The sequence below is a fragment of the Pholis gunnellus genome, assembly GCF_910591455.1.
Source record: "Pholis gunnellus genome assembly, chromosome: 13".
Classification (NCBI taxonomy): domain Eukaryota; kingdom Metazoa; phylum Chordata; class Actinopteri; order Perciformes; family Pholidae; genus Pholis; species Pholis gunnellus.
In genome coordinates, this window is record NC_136540.1 from 13,715,206 (window position 1) to 13,738,199 (window position 22,994).

General features: G+C 41.0%; 1 protein-coding gene across 3 annotated transcripts; it reads right to left on the reverse strand.

Moving 5' to 3' along the window:
• Positions 1–16: 16 nt before the first annotated feature.
• Positions 17–22,549, reverse strand: usp28 (ubiquitin specific peptidase 28). 3 transcript variants are annotated; one of them, XM_079171449.1, is made up of 26 exons: positions 22,413–22,549; positions 20,209–20,283; positions 19,092–19,212; positions 18,193–18,280; positions 17,194–17,356; positions 14,592–14,678; positions 13,790–13,927; positions 13,435–13,502; positions 13,275–13,351; positions 13,041–13,189; positions 12,820–12,947; positions 12,439–12,534; positions 12,171–12,344; positions 11,810–12,018; positions 11,259–11,329; positions 10,720–10,948; positions 9,876–10,211; positions 9,596–9,729; positions 8,066–8,350; positions 7,407–7,502; positions 6,499–6,677; positions 5,381–5,459; positions 4,674–4,753; positions 4,413–4,536; positions 2,601–2,799; positions 17–1,650 (listed from the first exon to the last, which is right to left on the reverse strand). In XM_079171449.1, exons 1-26 carry the CDS (start codon positions 22,455–22,457, stop codon positions 1,475–1,477), a joined length of 3,606 nt encoding a protein of 1,201 aa, XP_079027575.1. In that variant the 5' UTR covers positions 22,458–22,549; the 3' UTR covers positions 17–1,474. The 3 variants fall into 3 exon arrangements, with proteins under 3 accessions (XP_079027575.1, XP_079027576.1, XP_079027574.1); XM_079171450.1 differs by having other exon boundaries at positions 9,876–10,208; positions 20,209–20,286; XM_079171448.1 differs by having other exon boundaries at positions 20,209–20,286.
• Positions 22,550–22,994: the final 445 nt, after the last annotated feature.

Here is a 22,994-nt window from a genome sequence, read left to right on the forward strand (position 1 = left end):
TAATGGAGTACACAGAGTATTTTAAAACATTTATTGAGTATCATCACAGAGTACAAGTGACAAAGCAGCGTGAAATCAGCAGCCAGAATTGGCTCCATGTTGCAGGTCTGAAAACCCTCGTTCAGAGGATTCATTTGTGATGCTGCATTGCATCTGGGACACCAGAAAAAAAAAAAGGATTTCCTCTCTTGTCCCTTGTCTTTCCTTTCAGAGGGTTTACATAGTTTACACAAAAATCTGTTGAGCAAAGTGCTGTCCAACAGGGCACCGTCAAACCTAAACAAAGAAGAGTTTCCACAGACTGATAGTTAGAGTGCACAGATCTACTGCGATCAGCACGTCTGAGCGTGGAGCAGCTCTTTTTGAAAGTTGTACAGAACGCCCTGCCCTTAATATATTTATGCGTCATAGTTACTGTGGATATATTTCTTTACTAGCTTCACCTACGAGTAAAATTTCCTGTTTTGGAAAAATACAAAGTAATATAAAACATATATTTAAAAAAAAAAGCATTTGTTACTGTGGAGTACAAATCTAGTGTTTTTCCTTTAAAGCCCTGTTTAAAGGCCTTATTGTGCGTTCACACTGCTTAGCAACACAATAAATCCTACCAATCAAGTGACAATATTCAGTGACAACTGGTCAGTTGTCGCCAGTATTTAAATTTAACAAGTTTGCCAGCCACTAAAACATATTCAGAGTGCCAATCAGAGTTTCAAGCTTCCCTGTTTGTTTGCTGACGACATCTCATTTGTTCGGCGGGAGAAGCCGATTACGGTGATATTAACCTTTACAGTTCTCTCTACAGTTGTTTGGAAAAAGAGTCACTACGTACTATCAAAAGTATCCATGACAGAAGGTGGGTGGAGTGGGTACTAAGAGGATGCATTCATAGTCGAAGAGAGTTGGACACAGAAGGTCTAAAACATGATTTCAGAAGTTAAATGATGTCTGACGGGGCGTTGGAGAAAAAACAATTACAGTGGGTTGCTACCATATGGGCCTTTTCTGCATAACCTGCTGCTACTTCAAGGCCATTATGATTTTTTTTAAGTATACTTAAAAAGTACACTAACAGTGTACTGTATTTTTAGCACACTGGGGGTTTCTGATGGCGCTGAGCAGGCAGAAGGCATACACTGAAGCTGCTGAGAAGAATACAGAGGATTCATGATCATGTCGAGACCTTTGCAGCCTGTGGAGGGTTTTTCCAGCAAGCACGCGGTGACAACCCTGCCTCATCCTCTATCTACCCCTAAAAAGTGCTTACAGTTTGCTATGTTAAACCATCAACGATATGCACGTGCAATGCTAAACCAGCAGATAAAAGGAAATACATGATTTGGCTTGTTAAAAAAAAAACTACACGCTGTCTCAACCCCACAGTCTGTCAGCACAGAATGAATCATCGGCCAAGTTGCTTGCAGGTCGGACGCACGGCTCAAGGAGGTGGTCGGGGGGTTCATTTGGGACTTTATTTAACGCTGACTATCGAGGTGCTGTGGATGGACTCGATGACAGCGGCCAGGCGACTGCACAGGTCGTGGGCCTGGTTGACATGGACTGTGGGTGGGTCTTTAAGAACTACTGTCTCAGCTGAACCGTCCAGAACCCGGGGAAGAAACTCACCCAGCTTCACCTGCAATGAGTCTGAAAACAAAGGCAGAGCAGTAACAGTGGTTTGTTTCTTTTTCATTTTGGTTTAATGCTTGTTAGTGTTAGTATCGGTGTATAAAAGGCGTGGACTCTTCTGTGTGCTTATCACTTTAATACGCATGCTCTGTAGGCATAGCAGATGACGAATGTACCTCGCTAATCTCTTTTTGTGTAGAGATCAAAGCGATGAGGCGGAACGTGTTGATTGGTGGGCTTTACCGGAGCTGATGAGCAGATTCTTGTGTGTGAACAGAGTGAGTTCTCAAGATCAGCGTGCACTGGCACTGCATTGTAGTTCGGAGTCACTTGTCTTTCTTCCGCCGTGTTCCAGATTGTGATTCTCATACTAGAAAGTAAGAGCCGATTGCTTGTTGTCATGTTTGAACCTCGTACGTTTATCCACGCGTCTGTATGTGCCCAGTGTGATGAGGGGCATTTACAGTATTGTCACAATGCTCAGGCTGTATTTGACTGGAGGAAGTAATAAGTAAATCAATGTGACACTTGTATGTTTCAATAAAAGTAGTACTGTTTATATCTTCGTAAAGAGTTAAGTTCATTGCATCTCTCTGTAAGGAAATGTCTGTTGTATGTGGTAGCCATAATGTAGTACCGCCGTCTAACCACAGGGTGTCGCCATCGCACTTGTGACCTGGTCTATGGCACATTCGTTACACACATTACTTTCTCATATGTAACCCTAGCTTACTGTTTCTGTTAAACTAATTACTGTTATGTTTATTGATATATATTTATGTTTGAATGAGTCTTGGTGTGACGATTTAGTCCTATAGATAGCACTTTTCTTAGACTGATGACAACTACGCAAATAAATACTGCACACAGTACAGTTCAGAGAAGAAATGATATCTCCGTATCTTCATTCCTGTGTCTTGATAATGTTGTAATAAGAGCTAGCAATGTGTTGATTCAACTGATCTTACCATCCATGTCCTGGCCCAGGCAGCAGCACCAGTTGCTGCGGATGCTCTCCATGGCGTTGTGGTCTTCCTGGGATAAAGCCGAGTCTCGGCTCATCAGGTGAAGGCAGGGGATGACGGCCTCGTCCATGATGGCGATGCCCTCCTCCACATTGGTCTCCTCACCGCTGCAAAACAGCCGGGATGCACTTTCATTCAATGCCTGCAAGGAGGAGGAGGAGGAGGAGGAGAGAGTAAAGGTTATTGTCACAAGGATTCTTCTGTATTTACCGTACCATGTTGTGTGTTTGATCGGTTTGTATAAGAACATTGCATAATCAGATGAGTTGCCTGATATTGAGTAGATAATATGGTTACGTGTTGGTGCCTCTTGATATATACATTTGAAAGTTAATGATCAAAACCTGATATTCTCCATCACCTTAATTATTCTATGAATAAAGAGCTTGCATTAACACTACATAGGTGGATAGATACTGCATGATACATGAGATATGTAGAGTGAAAACAGTCTCACCACACGGTTCTTTCACTGTTCTGAAACGTTCAATCATATCAAATGAGCTTCATCAACAGATGGAGTTTCCTCAGTTTTCAGGGAATTGTAGACGTTCACATTTTCTTTTTCTTCTAAACATTGTGAGGAACTCTCGTTCCTGTTGGCTCGAAGCGGTGTTAATCACGAAATATGTTCGTCAACAACCTTTCTGCCCAGGACTAAGACGAGAAGACACCGACGTCAGTAAACACTGCGACCACATCAACATGCGGTATTTTTGACGAAAAAGGCAAGACTAAAATGGAGTTTAGAAAATAAAAACGTAATATAATTTACATTGTTTTTCTTCACCTTCATTCTTCTCTTTCCCTCTATCACTCTATTTCTCTCTCTCAAACACACTCACACTGCACTCCTTGGCAGTGGCGCTCATTCTATGCCCTTCTTGTCTCAGTCTTCAGTTCTGACAATTGGGCTACTATAATGCATAAACTTTGCAGTTTGGGTCGGGTTTAGTGGTTCATTAATGCTTATTTTAGCATATCGGGCGGTGCAGATTGGCTGTGGTAATGAGCACAGTAAGGAGGACTCGGAGTAGCAAAGTTACATCCCAAATCAAGCATGAGATAATGAGAAATAAAAAAAAAATGTTTATGCCATATGATCGGAAGCTCCAGAACAGATACTAAATAGGATTTGAGGTGAGGTTTTTATCTCAACTTCTGGTTCCAGGGTCAATGATGAACTTTGAACTTCATCGTCATTTTTTCAAATATAAAAAACAAAAATGTCTGCATTGCTGACTGCATTGTATGAACTACTGAGACTGTAAGTAGGACACTAAGCCAAGTGCTTCTTATCTAAAACTTTTGTCCTGTTAGTGACACAGTCTAAATATAGCAATGTTGGTCTGTTTGTCCTCCAGTCTGTTTGTTCCAGAGCAAGATATGTCGGTAACTATTCGCCAAATTTCATGAAATGTCACATGGACACCGACAGTTTCCAGAGGACGACTGCTATGATTCTGATGACTCCTGAAATGTCCCATAATGCAGCAGGCCAACATTTCTAATTGTATACAAGAAATGTCAAATTACAGGAGCAGACTGACATCAAAGTTACATTTTCATATTGCAACTTTTATTCAAACAACCTCTTTATTGTTATTCTAACCTTTATGAAGAAGGATTGAGCTCAGTGATGTCATGCTTCACAATAATGTACTGCAGTCTCACACACACACACACACACACACACACACACACACACACACACACACATACACACACACACACATGCACACACGCCTTACTCACAGTGAGGCATTTCCTCCTGTAAATGGCAATAAGAGACTTGTCCACGCCACGTTTCTCTCCATTCTTCAGCAAGGTGGCGTTGGTCTCGTACGCATGAGCCAGGAAGATCAGTGCCTCCCGCATCCTGCAGCACACACACCCACACACACACACACACACACACACAAGGCAACGGTCATCATGTCACTATCTGCAATTTATTGATCAGACCCGACACATGCTGGCCGGGTGGTGTAGTGGTGGTTTACATTCAACACCTACCTCCCATGCTGGTAGTGCTCCAGTCCAGTCAGCTGGTAGACAAACACCGTTCTGAACAGCCTGTAGTCATCATGCCACTGCTGTGAAAGAGCACACAGGACAAAAAAAACAATTACTCCATTTGTTATTTGCGCTGTTTTTTCAATTTTCAAGTTTCTGTAACTAAATACAGGCACTATTTCTTCTTTAGTTGTCTTTTGTATTTTTAACTTCAGCAAGGCAGTAATTTATTCCGTTTCACGACTCTCCCAAAGGATAAGGCTGGCGATATTCTGTATTTTTATTACTGTCTACAAATTTAATAACAAGAAAGCAACAGATGTATCCTTTTAATAAGTGATGTCTCTGATGTTAAGTTTGCATTATATTCAAGTATAACAACTCATGAAGTTGTACTGAACAGATGTCTGTCCCTCATTTTATGTCTCTAACGTATATCTTTGCTGTTTCAGTACACTGCCATATATACTGTATGTAGCAAGATTGATCCGACGATATTTTTTTAGCAATTGTCTGTCTCAAATATACATTTACTGTCTATGTCTACATATCGATGATTGGTATACTTTTCTTGAACTTAATTAAATCAATCAAAGACGGCAGCAGGGGCAGAATAATTTCCAGCGAAATTAGTACAGAAATGGGACAGATAAATCCCCCAAAAACAGTGTATCTGTCAATATCCAAAATGGCAGAGGTCAGCCCACCAAGTACTCATCCATATCCATGTCCTCTGGCTTGATGAGGCGCAGCTTGTTTCGAGCTTCCCTCTTGATACTGATGGCCCTGCATGAACAGAAAGGACATCATGAATTCTTTTCATTTACAAAAGGATTGGGTACAGGAACAGTCACACTGTGATGCAGTTCTCAGCTCCGGACACTAGATGGCAGTATAAGCACGCTGTATGCTCTAGTACTGTATTTCTAAGTCGTATGATGTGCTGCTGCTCATTTTGAGTGAAGCCACATTTTACATTATTTACTCACCTACTTCTGCTATGTGTAAACATTGTAAACAACTAGATAGAAAACTCTCGAACATTAAATGTTTTCAAATCAATTCATCACGGCTCCTAATGCTTTTAGCCTCATAACTTGTTTATATATAATGTAACAGAAAAAGGTCTGTACCAATAGTCTTTTTTTTAACATTCAAAGCTTCTATTGAGTGAGGTTTTCTAATAAAGATGTGGATGTCTGTAGTGGTGTTTTATGTCATCATCCCCCGCTGTTAGACCTCCCAGTTAATGGGAGTGCGTGCCTTCCTTTATGTGCGGCGAGTGGGAGAGCAAAGAATTCTTTGACAGTGAATACGTTGTTTTTTAAATGCTTAACACCAACAAATACGGAGTGAAGTCGACTATTTTGTCGCATAAAAACATGTTGTGAATTTTGGAAATGATTACGTCTATCTTTTGACACTCGGAGTTAACGTCTTTTTGGAGTTGTCAGAAATGTTTGTATCGCACGAGTCAGAAACAATCCTACGCAGCCACCACTGGAAACTAATTCATCAAATAGTTTAATACTAATAATATTTGTGTAGCCTGATTGTATCTGCAACTAGGCCGAAATATTGGATTCAAACAGAATGAGTATACTCAAGAAGCTGTGCAGCATAAAAATGTTGATTTGGAATGTCCAACAGAGGTTTCTCCTTGATTTTGGGGTTTGTCATCCACTTCCATTTATAATGTCAGCTCATCCTAGATTGTGACAATAGCTTATCTGTACTCTCATGTTTTGAAAACTTGACCTAATGTAAATAATAATAATAATGTCTGAGACTCATCAATGAGCCATTTGTCTGTATCTGTGTGTACCTTTCATCGAAGTTCAGGTTGCGGTCGGTAAACTGCTCCAACAGCGTCCTCTCAATAATGCGATTGGGTGCCTTGTTCTGAAAGAAGTAGACCAGAGAGTGCTGCAGACGAGCATCCTCCTGGGGTGTGGTCTCCTGCTGGGAGAGCTCAAACAAGCGGGAATACTCCTCGTGGAAGGCCTGAGGGAACAGATGGATCAATTTGCCAATATGCTCATGGTGGGCAAACTATAAAAACGTAGATGAATGGATTTAATTTGATGCAACCTGACAGTGACTGGTCGAACTCTGAATGAATCATACAACAAGAGTTTTGGTGATAATACATTCTTCATTTATAATGGGTCACTAAAGTTGGAAATCTCATCAGAAATACTTCTTAGCAAAGTACGTTTTTTCACTTTGGCCTTCAAGTAACCCAAGTACCTCCTCATGAGAGGAGAGCAAATCTATTTTTCATTAACTAAGACCCTGGTACACTATTTGAAATGTTTTCTGTGTTTCTGAGTATTTTCTGTGCCGTCATTAATTTGTGAGGGATTTTGGATTTTATGAGTCTAAAATGCTCAAAGACGAGGTTAAAACGCTCATCTTGTTATTGACGTTGACCTTCTTACATCTGGAATAGTTTATTTAATATCTGCTTTTCTTTAGAAGCCTTTTTATCCTCTTATAAGCACCGCTTATTGTCATTCAATACAGTACATGTTCTGTTCTGTGTTGATGAATGAATGAATGAACCTCATTACATCTGAATGTTTTTCTGTTCAAAAACTATATAGAGAGGAAAGATTGCTCCTAAATGTAAAGGAAGCAGTTTAATGTAGCAATGTGTCAAAACTATTTCAGAAAACATGATTATTTAATTATTTTGTGAAATGTAGATTTAACGTGAGATGCAATACATACCTTGATGAGGCCAGCCTCGGGGCCTTCCTTATCGAAAGTTTGCCTGGCCTTGGCTATGGCTAGAATGACGCCCTGCATAGCTGGAGTCAGCATCATCTGGGAAATGAGGAGGAGGATGAGATTATAAGCTGGGCGGCAAACCGTTTGAGAATGAAAGCTGCTCATTATGTCTGTGTAAAGACCCTGAACTGTTGAGGGCTGCACCACATGTCCACATTCTGGGATGTTGCAAATGTATTATATATTTTTGCTCAAATCAGACTCTGGTGGTGGTCGTGTCAGAGATGGGGAAACATCCATAAAGTCGGAAACTAAAACTGTAAAACATGCAACATTTAGACAAAGATCTGTGAATGAGCAGCAGGAAGAACAAAAGCATACACTTCATTTTAAGTTTGAGTGGCAAACATTTGGGAGGTATTTTTTAAAGTTTATAATTGATGAACTATCTATAAGGTGGTGTCATAAATGTGACATCAGATCTGAAAAAGTAAACCTTGTGGCAAGTTGGGAAAAAAAAGCATTTACATCTTAAGTCTAAGGTAATATATAATAATGTATTAAAGGAGTAGAAAAAACATAGCTGCATCCCGGAAGACTCGGAATAGACAAATCCTTTCTTTTATTGCATTTATTTAGTCATTTTAACACATTCTCACCTCTTCATTGTATCCATCGGCATCAGCTCTGACCATGATCCTGCCCACGTTGGGGATCTCCACTTCTGAGACCTCGTTCTCAGTCTGTCGCTGTCTGGCCGGGACCTCCTGCTCCTCCTCCTCCTGCTGCTGCTGCTGCTGCTTTGCTTCATGTTCAGGTGCCTCTCTGGAAGCCTCTGGCTCGCTTTCAGCTTGAGGGCCAAGGCCTGCTGCCTGTGTGTCGTCCTTCTTCACTTGGAGGTCAGATGGTGTCGGGTTACTAAGCTCTGCTTCAGGGCCAGAAGTCTGACAGAGAAACAAGACGCACATTACTATGGCTTCCATCCATCCATTATCTATATCCGCTAATCTTCTTCAGGGCTTTGCATAGTGTGCCTCCATGTAGAAATACACCCACCCTCATCTACACATCTGTATGCATTTCAAACACCTGTGAAGCAAAGTCTGGAAAATGTTGTGGAGCATGTGTTTCTATTTTAACGGTGAACAGGTGAACAAATTGGCTGAGTGTGTGAAATTGAAAATAGCTCCTTGTATCCAGTGAAAGGTTGATCTTATTATATAAAGTCAGGTGGGTCAGCAGACAGTCTGCAGCTGAATACATTTGGAAATACACTTAGGGAGTAATATTCATTTGCATGTGATAAATCAATGTGTCAAATGGAGCTCCCGATATGTCGACAGGACACAAGTGGTAATGAAGTGGCTTAGCAGTTTATTTAATGCCATCTCATGAAACAGCTTACAATCAAGCTTATTTTTATGAGGCTTATAATCATGTGCTGTTGACAGAAGTGCTGATTCATTCAATGGTGTAAATAGGGCAATTGTAGGTAAAAAAAAAATAATAATAATTATAGATGGACTATGCAAGGTTGGATCAACCTCATCAAACCACACACACGCTGCTTACCATATATAATGCTTGCAGTGGATTATGTAATCAAACTATACTTTGTAATCAGCAATACTTGTGGTTTAAGCCCAGAATCACCATATTATCAGCATACACTGATTTAAGTTTTCTTCTATATTGTGAGTTTGTTCTTGTAATTTAACAACTTTAATCTACAAATTCTGAGTTTTTCTCAGAATATTACCCCCCTCCCCTGGCTTCGTCATTTTTCTTTTCTTTTAACCTACAATAGCCCCAATACACTGTTTTCAATTAAACTCTATGGTCACGTTTCAGTCTGTGTGGCGTTGTATTGAACTGCACTGGTGTTTCTAAATATTTTCCCACAATGGAAACTAAAAGTGATAACGTGTAAATTATATGATAGGCCTCTGAACAAGCTACTGACCGCTACGAGCCGCTGATAGCAGTAATCACTCGTAACCTTTAGTTTATCTGTGCATTACTCTACACCCTGCCTGGCATTAAGCCTGGACCTACATTGCTATGCTAAGCGGTAAAATGATATCCTTGACCCAGATGTACACACTTTGTTTCTGTGGTCTAGAATTACTGACCCATATTCTACAGGGGGCAGAGCGGAACTTGCCCAGGGGAGTCACAGACTTGCCCACCTGACACTGAAGCTCTCTCTCAGCTGAGGTGCAGCCCTGGCTGGGCCCCGTGGTGTCAGCGACTGCTGCACTGCTGGTGTCGTCTGGCTGGCAGCTGGGGCTCTGGGGTAATGGTGGCGGCGTTAACTCAGATTCTTTTGGGGTCAAAAAAAAAGAAAGGAGAGAGACTGTGAGAGCACACACACGAGTGATAAAATGTACTGTTCAGTAGTCAGTTGTACTTGTACAGTGGCTATAAAAACCCTGCCCCATTCCCTTTTCTTTAGCCACCACTACAGACCTTCAGGTTTCTCTGTGGGATCCGGCTCTGGGTCTTTCGCTGCTTCTGTGTCTGGTTCTGGCTCTGAAGAAGCTCCCTGGTCCAGCTCCTCAGTGGTTGGTCCTGACTGGGGTGCTGGCTCAACTGGTGTTTGGTGTACATTGACTGGACTGGGGTTTGGGGGCTCTGCAGAGGCTGTAGACTCTCCCTGTGGGGTGGCGGTCTGGCAGAACTGCTCCTCCCATTCACTGAGCTCCTGCTGGAACCAGCGGTTGTCTTCATGGACGTAGCGTCTGAGGACGGATGGCAGGGAGTCCATGCCATGCAGCACCTGGCCTGTCTCATCATCTGTGTCTTCTAGGTGGATGTGGGGTAGTGTCATTAATAGACTTACACAATAAAATCCACGTACTGACAGTAAGTACTTAAGAAATGACAGTATAATTAGTTAATTGTTATTACACAAGATGGCATTTTTCCATATGCTACTGTTCATAATACATAATTAGTTAATGTTTATTACAGACAGGGACTGCGCTTTTACTGTTATAGTTTCTAACATTATGGAATAGCCTTTAAACACGAGGTTAGCTGAGTCAGAGCTACATTAAACATATGTAAATATTCTTTTAACTTCTATAATTGATAAGCACTCTTTTTACATTATTGTGTGTTGTTTTTTCTCCCTTGCACACATCACCCTGTTTCTTGCTTTTAAGGAAGAACATTATTTATTAATGCTTTCTGGCAAAACACACATGGCAATATCTATGCAGTATAATCCGATATTCAATCTAGAATTATTCAAAATGAATCTAATCTGATAAAATCAAATCATATAACTGAAAAACACACAGAGATGTACCTGTGATAAGGTTGGGTAACCTGTCATCGATGTACATCAGGCAGTAGGCACTGGCGTTGGTCATTCCACCAAAGGAGTCTCGCTCCAGCTCCTCCCATGATGACTCGGTGATGCTTACATCATTGTACTTCATCCAGCGCTTGTTGGCATGGTCGTAAATGTAGGCCCAGTAATGGCCTGCTGATGCCTGGCCTTCATGGACGAGCACTGCATGGAGTCTGTAGGGTGCCTAAATATTAGGACAGTGGGAGACAGCATTGAATCACCACTGTACAAAACAGCTACAGCATTGGGATCAAATATTAGACTGAGATGTGACTGTGCAGCTCTGTATTCACTGCAGTATAACATTCATCAGATCGGTTTGTATCTTATTTGTATTCTGTTGACTTGTTTACGTGACATTATTTTCTGTTCCTCCACCTGAGATCAATACAGTTTCATCTAATCTCCGTCAATGCACTTTCTGCAACTCCAGTTGTAAAACATGCAATTGAATTGCTGTTTGTCAGAGTGAATTAGGCGAGTGTAAGTCTTACCTGGCAGAGACAGTTGTCTATGTACATGCCCTCCAGCATCTGAGTGAGCCTGTCAATACTGGCCTTTAGCTCTGACACACATACACACAAAAAAAAAACACAGACAGAAACCACAGAAATGAATACAGTACACATATTGCAAAGGGGAAATTCATTTCTTTTAGGTTTTTTATTTTTATTACCCAATAATTGCCTCATAAAAAGGACAGTTTGGGAGAGCAGGGATTGACAATTGACATATAATCTATATAATCTAAAACAGGATTTACAGTCATTTGAAAGAGACGTTGGACGTCTTTCAGCTCATTGTTTTGGTTTTACAGCACAACTTTACAGTTTTAGTTGACACGCACTGCTCTTATCAAACCCCGTTTCCAATAACGGCAGGAACGACACTACCGACAGACAAAGTTAACAATTAACTTGTGACCATAGCGGAGCATTTTGCAGCTAAAGAGCCCAAAACAGAGCCCATACTGCTAAGATAGCTAAAGAACATCAAGACCTTTATTAAAAGCAATGCTAGCGTGTACACTGTAATAGAAGCATACCATTTATGTCATTCTCTACTTCTGTCCTCCAACGCTGCAGGCAGGTCTTAACAAATTGCAGCTCTTCTTCAGTGACGCTGTGGGGGGCTGGGTGTGGTGGGCAGTCGACCGGGAGTCTGCACTGGGTGAAGGGCTTGTATATGGGCGTCCGCTGACAACTGGAAACACTGGAACCCGGAGCCTCCGATGAATCTGTGTCTTCTGGTTCACTGGGAAATGAGAATGAGAATGTTTTGGTGTAATGTAAGTTTCGTAAAGAAGGAACTTTGTCTGTTTATGCTGTGCTAGTAAAAGTCTGTCGACAGTATTTTATTCAGGGGCCATTGCCTTGGCTCGTACAGTTCTCTGGTCCTCTGAGTACCTGTTGTCTTTGGAGATGAGTTCACTTAGGGGGTGGCCTGCAGGAGTCGGAGAAGCTGGTCTCAGATCTTCAGCCGGGGAAACACTTGTGGGCTTGGTGGTAGCGAACTCCAGCACAAACTGCAGCATGTCAGCCAGAGGATACTTGGTAGGTCCAGAGCCATAGTTTTTGTAGCTGTTAATAAAGACAGGACACGATTTGTGCAAGATTTGTTTCCAAAACGTGGAGAGGTTTAAAAGTCATATCTCAGCTTTAAGAGGTAACTTACCACTCAAGTTTCTGTTGAAGGGCAGCTAGTTGTTCCTTGAGTTTTTTCACTTCTCCTCTCCTCTCATGGGTCTGTTCTATGTTATTGTGAAGATATCTGTACATAGAAAAATCAGGCAATTCCCAAAATTGTATCAGTACATGTGTGAAAGATTTGTTGTAACATCTGAATAGACAAGCAACAACCTTCATTTTTTCCCGATACGTTTGTAATACACTGAGCCCTATGATGGCATAAGTTTGTGAGATAATCCGAGTGAAAAGTGGTGCAGGCATGTGTCCTTTAAAGTTATATACTGTGGAAGCTCCTTTTTCCCCTTAGAAACAAGGGAAACTGTAGGAATGTGCACATGTATGATTGTGATATCTGAACAAAGCTCACCTGTCCATATACATGATTTGTGGGAACTCCAGTTTCTTGTGTATCTTTTCAGGACGACCCAGCTGGGTGTTGAATTCAAATCTAGACAGTTCAAATGTCAAGACTGGTGGTAGCCTTTTGAACCATCTCTGCAACCAAGAGAAAATATGACATCAGATAAGCATCAGAAAATACCACATACGTAGAAATTCTATTGTTAGTCGGTTGTTGAAGTTGTTTACCTCACGGCCAGATGTGACGCAGTGATCTGAATGTAGGGACTCGATCTCTTTCTCAACCATAGCACCTTCCAGGCATTCATCCAGGTTATTGAAGCCGTTGACTTGCAGGGGGTACTGGCCAAACTGCTCGATATTACACAACGTCTTACCTAAGCAGAGTCACACAGATGTGAGCGACTGAGAACAGAAGTCATATTGATGTCACTGTGACAAAAACAAATATAAAGCTCATACCCTCATGTCTTCTTTCTGTCACAAAGGTACCATAGAAAAGCTGGACCATGGGGTTTTTCTGTTTGTCTTCTACCTTACTGAAAGCAAAACATGACATTACACTATTGTAATTCAGCACACAAAGAGAGAATAATGTGGATGACATCAACATATAACTTACTCATTGGCAGCCAGCTGAAATGCATCCTCTAGCCAGTCAAGCAGTTTGTGGGAAAACTCACTGACATCCTGAAATGAAGACAAAAGACAAGCTGTGAAGTTGTAATAGGAAAGAATTAAGTCAGGGTCAAAGAATTACTAAAGTCACATGAGTTGATTCTTGATCTTGGAAACAGTAGCTTGACAAAACATTTTTTTCCTCAGGGCTTCAACCTCATTTCAACATCTGGCTAAGAAAATTGCTCACTTCTCACCACATCAGCGCGCACTATGGGAAGGAAGTGAAGACACGGGGCCTCCCATCACAAGATGCAGCCTGTCTACACTTCAAGCTGTCCTTAAGTTAAGAGCTGTACCTGTTGGGCCTCGGTGGTCCTGAAGGCGTCTCGCAGTAACTCCACTGCAGCAGAAGGATCCACAAACCTGCGGGTGGAGCCCACCATGAGAGCAAATAGACAGCGCAGCTCCTGCATGAAAGCTATGTTCCTCTTGTCCTGTTAACACAAGTTCAGAGTCAAACTTCACCCCTGTTACACTCACACATGGTGGCTATGTTCATAATAACAGAACATCTCCACAGCTTGATCACCTCTTATGTTTATGTGTATAATTCAACTTTTATTTCAGACTCATGAGTCCATATAGCAAAAAAATAAAACAAAAACACAAATACAACAACAATATATAAAATACTATACAATACGAGGACACCAAGACACAGGTGTAGTCATTGTGGTTAAAAAAAGTCACTTGTTAAAAAACATACAGACATTTGTTCCAATGTTTCCAGAAACAAGAAGTATACCGTGTGTCACTTTGTGTTGGATCACTTAAGGCTTTTATAATTACATTTTCTGAGTCATTCAATCGACATTTAAATTTGTAGATAAAATTCCTCAACACAGCATGGAAGGTGGGAACATTACAACTCACAAACATATGACTTGCACTAGTCCATCTTGGAAGCTTCAGCAAGATTCTGAAAGCATCATTAAATGCCACCTGAATCTTCTTCATTTTGGCTTTACTATAACTGCACCACAGGTGGGCTGTATACAGTGTACGAATTAGACATTTTAACATTAAATTATTCGAACAAATCTCCTGTGAAAATGGCAGTGGCAGAGTAACCAACTGTTGTGCATGGAGTTTACTCACAGAATGGCTCTTACACTTCTCCAGTATTCGCTCAGACAGATGGTAGCTTAGAACCAGCCTCCTGAACACGGGCAGATGGAACAGTGACTGCAACAAGACAACAAAACAAGAACCGCTTAAGGTCAGATGCTGGCAAATCATGATGACAGTGGTCATGCTTGCAGTGGTGGTATAACTTAGAAAGATCATGGAAGAAACTTGTTCCTCGAACAACACAGTCAATGATATTTAGCTGGTTAGCATTTGCGCCTTACATTGATATGTTTCACCATATACTACATGGGAATTTAAATAGATTTAGATGACAATAAAATGAGAAATTACCAATAAGTAAAAAGTGGTTTTCTGACTTTAATGAAACATGTAGTTTGCTGGTCCTTCCTGCAAGACACAGAGCTTCTTAAGATGCTCCAAACCTTCTACGAGTGGGTAGAACGCACTCATTAATCTGTAATCTCTTCTGTAATGTTACGATGCCTTCGGGAGAAACCTTTTAAGCTTCACAAGGATTTACTATCATCTCAGTTTTTAGATGGTTTTGGGAAACGAGACGCACGGGAAATTTACTCTCACGCTGAGGCAAAAAGCATAAGAGTAGGTAGTGGGGTTAGATTGTAAGCACTCAGCATTGAGGTTGGGCGAAGAACAGCATTTCCCTGGTTGTATATCGCACAACTTCTTCTCAAAAATAAGGTTTTTTAGTTAATCAATTTGATTCTTCAATCAAATGAATGAGGTGCAAATTTTTCTAGTACTTTTAATAAAATCTTTTATATTATTATAAAATAGAATATTTCCTTAAAGGATACTAGTGTCTTACTATTATACTAGTAACTGTTGGAGAACATATTTTGAAAAAAAATTAATCCTGAATTTTATGGTATTTTTATTTCATTTCACACATAATGCTCAGACACATCAACCATGTCAATTTGTTATGAGCTGCTTCTGTTACTCGTGATAAACTAAATACATTAATAGCAGTCAGATACTCTTATGACACATACGAGTATGTGTGGTGGGGGGTGAGCGAAGCTACTGAGCACTTATGAATATCTTGATCTATAAATTTCCATTTAAGTAGGAAATTCAATTATGGCTTATCTCCATTTTACTGTAATGTATACCACAAAGGATAACAGAGGGAATATGAGCTGACAACTGAATGATGTGGTCACTCAGCCTCAATCTGATAGCATAATTACTTTTTAAAGGGAGACTGCTTTATCAAGAGTCGGGCTCTGTTGAATCTACAACAACCAGTTCAATTGTAACAAACAGTATCGACACCAGAAAAAAACCAAAAGGCTATCATTTCAACACCATTTGTATTCAAACAACACTGCCTCATTTCCCCTTTTCTATTCCCAGATAATAAACCCTGTCCTTTGGTGGTTTGACTTCTAAATCGATGTAGTGGCAAATCTGAGTTCAACAAAGACAAACAATCTGTATCTCCTCTCTGTCCATTCCAGGCTTATACGAGGATGTCCACTGCTCGCTCCATCATCACATCACTCGCTATTAAATTATCCAAACAGGCCTGTGCCTCTCAATGGGGGCTCCAGTTTCTGCCGAACGACCTGATTCAGTTTGGAATGGAGTTGAAATAGAATTAGCATCTCAGAGAAATGTTCTCATTTTGCAGAAATATCCTCACACCTTCTTCCTTTCTTCCCGATGTTTCTAATAACTGTCAGCATTAGTCGGTAAAAAGATGAGACTGAAAAGTAAGGCTTATAGTTATGCAAGAACAATGCAGGAGGCTGTGCTTTATGGTGAATAATGCACACTTGATTGCATTTCAGTGGAAATGTACCTTGTATGATTTTATATGACAAATAAATTGATTGGTTGAACGAGTCTGTGCTCCAGTTTGTTCAGAGAATTAAATTCAAGCATTATTCAATTAGCAGGTATCAGTACTGTCTACGCTCACCATACCTGGCTTGTTAGCTGAACTGGATGTACTACTAGACACTTTAAGGAGTCAGCTGTTTGTTTGTTTTTCCGGTAGTTACAAACAAGACATCCCAATTAATATCACAGTTGTTCACGGTGCACCTGGCTAACCAAGCTAGCTAAATGGTGCTAACTTAGCATTTGTTTTGCTAACGAGGCCTGCCCTCGAGCTTCCCCAGTGCCACCCTCTCGCCCAAATATGGTCACTTCTGGTTCGAAAAAACACTCACTTTGAGCCTCACTTTGGCTCTTCAGATACCTATGGGGGACGTCACAGAGACTTCGTCCACATTTTATACAGTCTATGGGTGCGACACCTCTGACGGACTAAAGTTAGATATCTTGAAAGGGAAACTCCCAAGTCTATAAATCTTTGTTCAGCCAAGTGCGAGAGCTATTTTAAGCTTTAGCAGCAAAAGGATATGAGACACTGTTAGAACACTAGGACACTAGTGCGCGTAACAGACTATATGCTATGTGTTGTCATATATTTACTATATATAGTACAGGGCACTACTACTGTTATGTACAGAGGTTAGAGCAAACAATAAGGAAACATATGGGACTGTATCTGATATGTGTCACAACAGAGTACATCCCCATCACTTTGATGTAACCAATCTTTCACACTTATTCTCACCTGGATGACGGCACTGAACCAGCAGGTGTTGCCAACATTGCGGATGCCCACGGGCCAGTCGTCCTGACGGATCCACTCTGCAGGGTTGCACATATCACTCTGGGCTTCACATCTCTTCCTCTTCATTCTCGCTGCATTCTCCTCTACACTGGCCTCCAGAGCCCTGCGGTACATCAAATTACCCATTTCAAAGCACTGAACTGACAACTGTATTAAACACAGGTGGACTTAGTTAAGACTCCCTGTCCTGTGTAGAGGTTGAATAAGAAGTCTAAATCTCTCAGGAAAACACAAACTGTGTCGTGAGACAGAGACAAATGCATGCTAAATTATTACCATGCTGATGTTTAGCAGGTGAGGATTATCATGAATACCATTTCTATTTTAGCGCGAAACACAAAGTACAGCTGATAAGAATGTCATGAGTTATGCAGGTATTTGGTCATTAACCAAAGTATGATGGTTGCGCGAAGACAAAAAATCAGGGTTTCACATATGTCATTATTATTCATTGTGTGTAAATTATTAATGACTGCGTCACATTTTGTGCCAATGGATGATTAACAACTTTGAAGTGTGACTTGATGAAAAGTCAGCTGATCATCAAAAACAAGCTTATGAATGTCTGTACAAAATGTTATAAAGGTATTGAGATATTTCTGTCTTTGCCAAAAGTGGTGGAGCGACCGACCGACTCACCGTCATTGCCAACCCCAGAACCACTCCACTAGTGTGGCTACAAAGTAAATACATCTATTTTAAACTTTCAGCCCATTTGTTTCAACCTCTGATCGACAAGGCTTCAGGTTGATTCATACACATACAGACAATATGAAACAACTGAGTCTTTCATATTCCCTTTAGTTCAATTCTGTTGTTTCCAGTGAAAAATCTACTGTCTCCATTTTCATACTTTAAGTCAGCAGTAAATAAAAAATAAATAAAATCACAGTCAACAGTAACAAAGAAGCATTGCATGAAAAGCCGGTTCTCTTTTACCTATTAAATTCTCTCTCCTCTTCCTGGGCATTGTGGGACTCCTGCAGGCTGAGTTCTATGGCCGTCTGCAGTTCATCTTTAGGGAGTCCTGACAAAACAAACAGCAGTGTGTCAGCAAGATCCCACAATTCTGGTAAAAACAATTTCAATAGGGCAGAACAGATTACAGAGCTCTTCATCAAATACGTCCTCTTCTGTGCTTGACCAACTCTACCCTTCCATGTCTACATTCTGGAGAACATCTGTAAAGGAAGGTTTGACCCTCAGATACAAAACAGACACATATGCTTGAAAGCGAAAAAGCACACGCCTTTAAAAGAATAAAAGCCTCGCATGTGAATCCGCTTCAGATGGTAAATCTAATATCTGACATATTTCATAACGTTCAGAAAGACAATTGGAAAATCACGGCCAGTTTATATGGAATGTCGCCTAGTGTTTGGGGGTATACAAGTAGGAAGGATTTGGAACTACTTTCTTTTTCCCAATCCTAACACAACTACATCTGAAACCTGAGTGCAACACCACAAATGACAGCCTGGTGCAAAAAAACGGTTTTAATTTGAACAGCTATTAGTTCATGACAACTGTATGAGGGTGTTTTTGTACAACTCGTCTGTTAAGGATTTAAGTAAGTCAAAATGGTAGACGTGGTCGCTTTGAGTGACAGGTGTGTTTGCTGCTAGCTGTCTGCTCTGCTGTATTACCCGGGCCCGCCTCAGCTCCACCGACGAGCGACCTCTTTGCCCACGTTTAGAGTTAGACTGTGTTTTTCAGCCTCTTTAACACATAAATGAACAAATGAGTGTTTCAGATTCCATACCTCAAAAGGCCTACAAATGATCCTAATAAGTAAATGTAGTCAGAATTTTGTGCACGCTTGTTTTGTCCCAATGTACCTTTCTGGCCCTCCCAGGCCTCCGCAGAGGTCTCCAACTCCTGTGGTTCTCCAGGATCCTGAACCTCTGCAGACTGGGTTGTCAGCAGTCCAACAGCATTTCCAATGTCCCCCTGACTGGCCTTAAAGACAAGGAACAAGGAAAAGATAAGGCCCGACATTCTAGATACCATTAATCTGCTGGAGATTTAGCAATACAATACATCACAAGAGCAAACTAAGCAAATAAGAAATGCATGCAAATACAAATATAGCAACCACTGAGTAATTAAAATAATGCAAGCATGTACTTAGATACAGTTAACTAGCCTAATTAAGGGAACACAGCACCCTTTTTGTGTTGGAAACCAGCAGTAGACAACCATTTCTAATTTTGTATAGAACTCTGAGAGCACGTGCCCCTCCCAAACCTGTGAGCTCCTGCTGTTTCTCTGTCTGCCCCTGGTGCAACAGGTTGGATGATGCCTGAACAACAGTCAGCCAGACTGTTTATTGTACTGCTTGTCAATTATCACTTTTATGAGGCTCCTATTAACTCAAGCTCCTAGGGATTTTTTCATTTGCAGTTGTGTTTCAAAACATAAGCGGTGTGCTGGGGTGGAAACTAGGCGCCCTGGGGGTGCTTTTAATGTAATCAAAGAGTGTTCCTTTAACATTAATTACACAATAACAGCAAGGGCTATGTTTTTTTTAGCCAACTAGCAGAATGGCTCTAGGGATGGATTCCCATGACATTTTGAATAGACTTTCATGTTCTCCACAGGATGGCTTGGAATAACACATCTCTTAACACGTTTACGCTCATAACATAAGAAACACTAATGGTCACCAAAGACCCTGTGCTCTCACAGTAAGTTATCTTAGTCATAAGTGATCTTACAGCATACTGTAGGAATTTCAAATTTGTTTAGCTCAACAGATCTAACAAAAATGCCTTTTGGTCAACTGGAATCTGTGTAATGAAACAGTTGCCTATATGTCTTATTATGTGCTTTGATGAAGTTACACATAAAGGCCATTCACTTGCTTGCATTGTAGCAAAAATAACCTTATAGTACACACAAGGGAGCCACCATCCATTGTCTCCTAAAAGCCGACGACGAGTTCTAAGGTCTTACATTCAAAGCTCTGTGGAGGATCTGAGGGTCCTGGATGCCAGTGATCTCCCTCAGCTGGTTGATCAGGATTTTGCTCTGCTGAGTGAAAGGATTGGACAAAAGGGAAACAATCGTCAAGCTTGAGATACTTGGAGCGTTCCAGCCAACAAGCCCTTTGTGGTACTCACATAGTTTGGGTTAGTGATGGACAGGCATTTGACTCACATTTGGGCTGACCAAATGAACAAAACTGGGCCACCAGTGGGCTATCCCCTTGCGGTAGCAAGCAGATATCCCACTTTTTGCCCAAGAAAGTCCCACTAGCAGTCCACCTTGCCCCACATGCTATTCTTGGGAACACCTGAGGATATGCGTGGGCCTCACTTATAGCCTGTGACCCAGTGTGCAGACACACATGGGGTCTATATGGAGCTGAAGGACAAATGTCCAAATGCCAACATCGTCATGCCTATATGAGGTCCACATGTCGGCTGGGTCATAACAATGGCTTTATGAAACAGAGCCAAACTCAGCGGCTTCAGTAAGCCGCATTGAATGAATAGCATTCTTTTAAATATGCTTAGTCGCTTTCTTACCGAGAGTTAGATGAGAGGATTGAAGATGGACCGATTCCTCTAGGAAGACACTAGTTTCAGCGAACAAATAGTTAAGAACATAACCCCCTCATAAAATGGCAAATTGTTACTTTCACACATCAGAGATGCTGGTAGGCGAACTGTGTTTTGGACAAAGCCAGACCAGCCGTTTCCCCCAGTTTCCAGTCAAGCTTAGCTAACTGGCTGCTCGTGGTAGCTTAATATTTACTACACTGACAAATAAGTGTATTTTTCTTATTGAAAATGATAAAGAAAAGGCTATGTCTGTTCTCTGTGTCTTACAAGGGTATTCTTGGTGAGGGTGATATGTTGAATAATCTATATCAGCCAATTGTTTCCTTTAAACTAAACTCAAACACTATAACAAATGTATTGGGGGAAACCAAATGCTCCCCAGCATGGCAACATCCCATCATCCACCGATGTACAGGTCATCGACATTTGTAAACACAAACTCTCAAAAGCCGTTATATGTTTAGACCTCATAGACATGAAGTATTGAAAAGTAATAACATAAGCCTGCTGAGAGAGCGGCGCTATATATAAAGCCTGCTAACCCTGCTAACCCAACAGCAGGTGGACATGTCAGGGTATCTCTCTCACACCACGCACACACTCACACACACACACACACACACACACACACACACACACACACACACACACACACACACACACACACACACACACACACAAAACATGCACACACAAACACACACACACACAAACACGCACACACAAACACGCACACAGGACGCCAAGAGCAGGCTGACCAGACTTATATGGAGCCCCGGGGCTATCTGAGACCCTCTTAGTTCGCCTCTATTTTAGGTTACTGACATGGATAGCACAGGCTTCTGTTTATCATTCCACTCACCATGCCACCAGACCAGAGTGACTAAGGCACTGGGTCTCTCTCTCACACACACACACACACCTCCTATGTCAATACCAAATAGAAAAATAAGGCAAACAAAGAGTATAACGACGCCACAGAGGTTCTACTGTATGTAAACCCTAACCTTTAGTACATAACATCATTAGAAGCTTGGCTCAATGACTGTCTGCTGGAATGGTTAATTAGAAAGGCCGATGGATAGAGCTGAAGGCTGCTTGAATGGCTACAGAGCCAAATACTGATTAAATTAAGTGTTACACTCCAGAATAATGTGGTTATTTAATGGAATATGGTACTGATAAATCATGTGTCCTATGAGACTAGCAACTGAGGACATCAGACGTAAAATGTGAAAATTATATTTATCAGACATTTGTTTGTCATATTGGCTGAATTTGCCTTTGAACCAAATGCCAGTAATTTAGCAAGTAAATACGCAGTTTAAGAAATGAATTTCCAAAATTAAAGTTTGACTAAAATACGAGCTTCTTGGTGTATTTTCTTTCTTTTCTAAATATTATGTTAATCTTTTGAATTTTTTTTCTACCTCGTGTTTAAAAAAACGATGTTAAAAGTAACTTTAAAATTCCTGATTTTTAGTACAGGTTTGGCCTTCGCACACCATTGGGGTTAGTGTTAACGTTAGTTCCTCGTGCATGCCGATGCAAATGTCACTTTGTTAGGTTGGTTCCGTCATCCTTTGCGCTCACCGAGTTCGCTGAGTTCTCTCCATCTTCAGTCTGTTCACCTCTCATTGTAGATGAAAAAAAAAAGATGTGGATTTCTTCTTGTTTTCACCAAACGCTTTCAAACCCCGACTCCGCGTCAAACCAGCTCCATCTGTCACAATCTCAGACAGCGACTAGCTGCGCGCGCGCTCACCTGTTAGGACATGCGCGTGGGCGAGAGCGATCGCTAAAGCACGCGCCCTCTCTTTCACAATTAACGTGACAGGACAGTTCTTAATGTGATACAGTGACAGACTTCCTTAATACCCGGATGATTTGTGGTGGGATATAACTCTTTAACTCAATAACTGACCACTTGTACTTTACTTAAGTATTTTCATTTTATCCTACTTACACTCCAATTCAGCGGCAAATATTGAACACTTTACTCCACTACATTTATTTAACAAATGTAGTTAGGCCTACCTATCATTGATATAAATTGTAAATTAACTAATAGATTATGATGTGTTATTAGGCTATAGGTTATGCTAGGCAGCAGTATTTAAAGTAATAATTCAAATGAACCCCATCCAGCTGCAAGATTAAGGTGATGAACACATA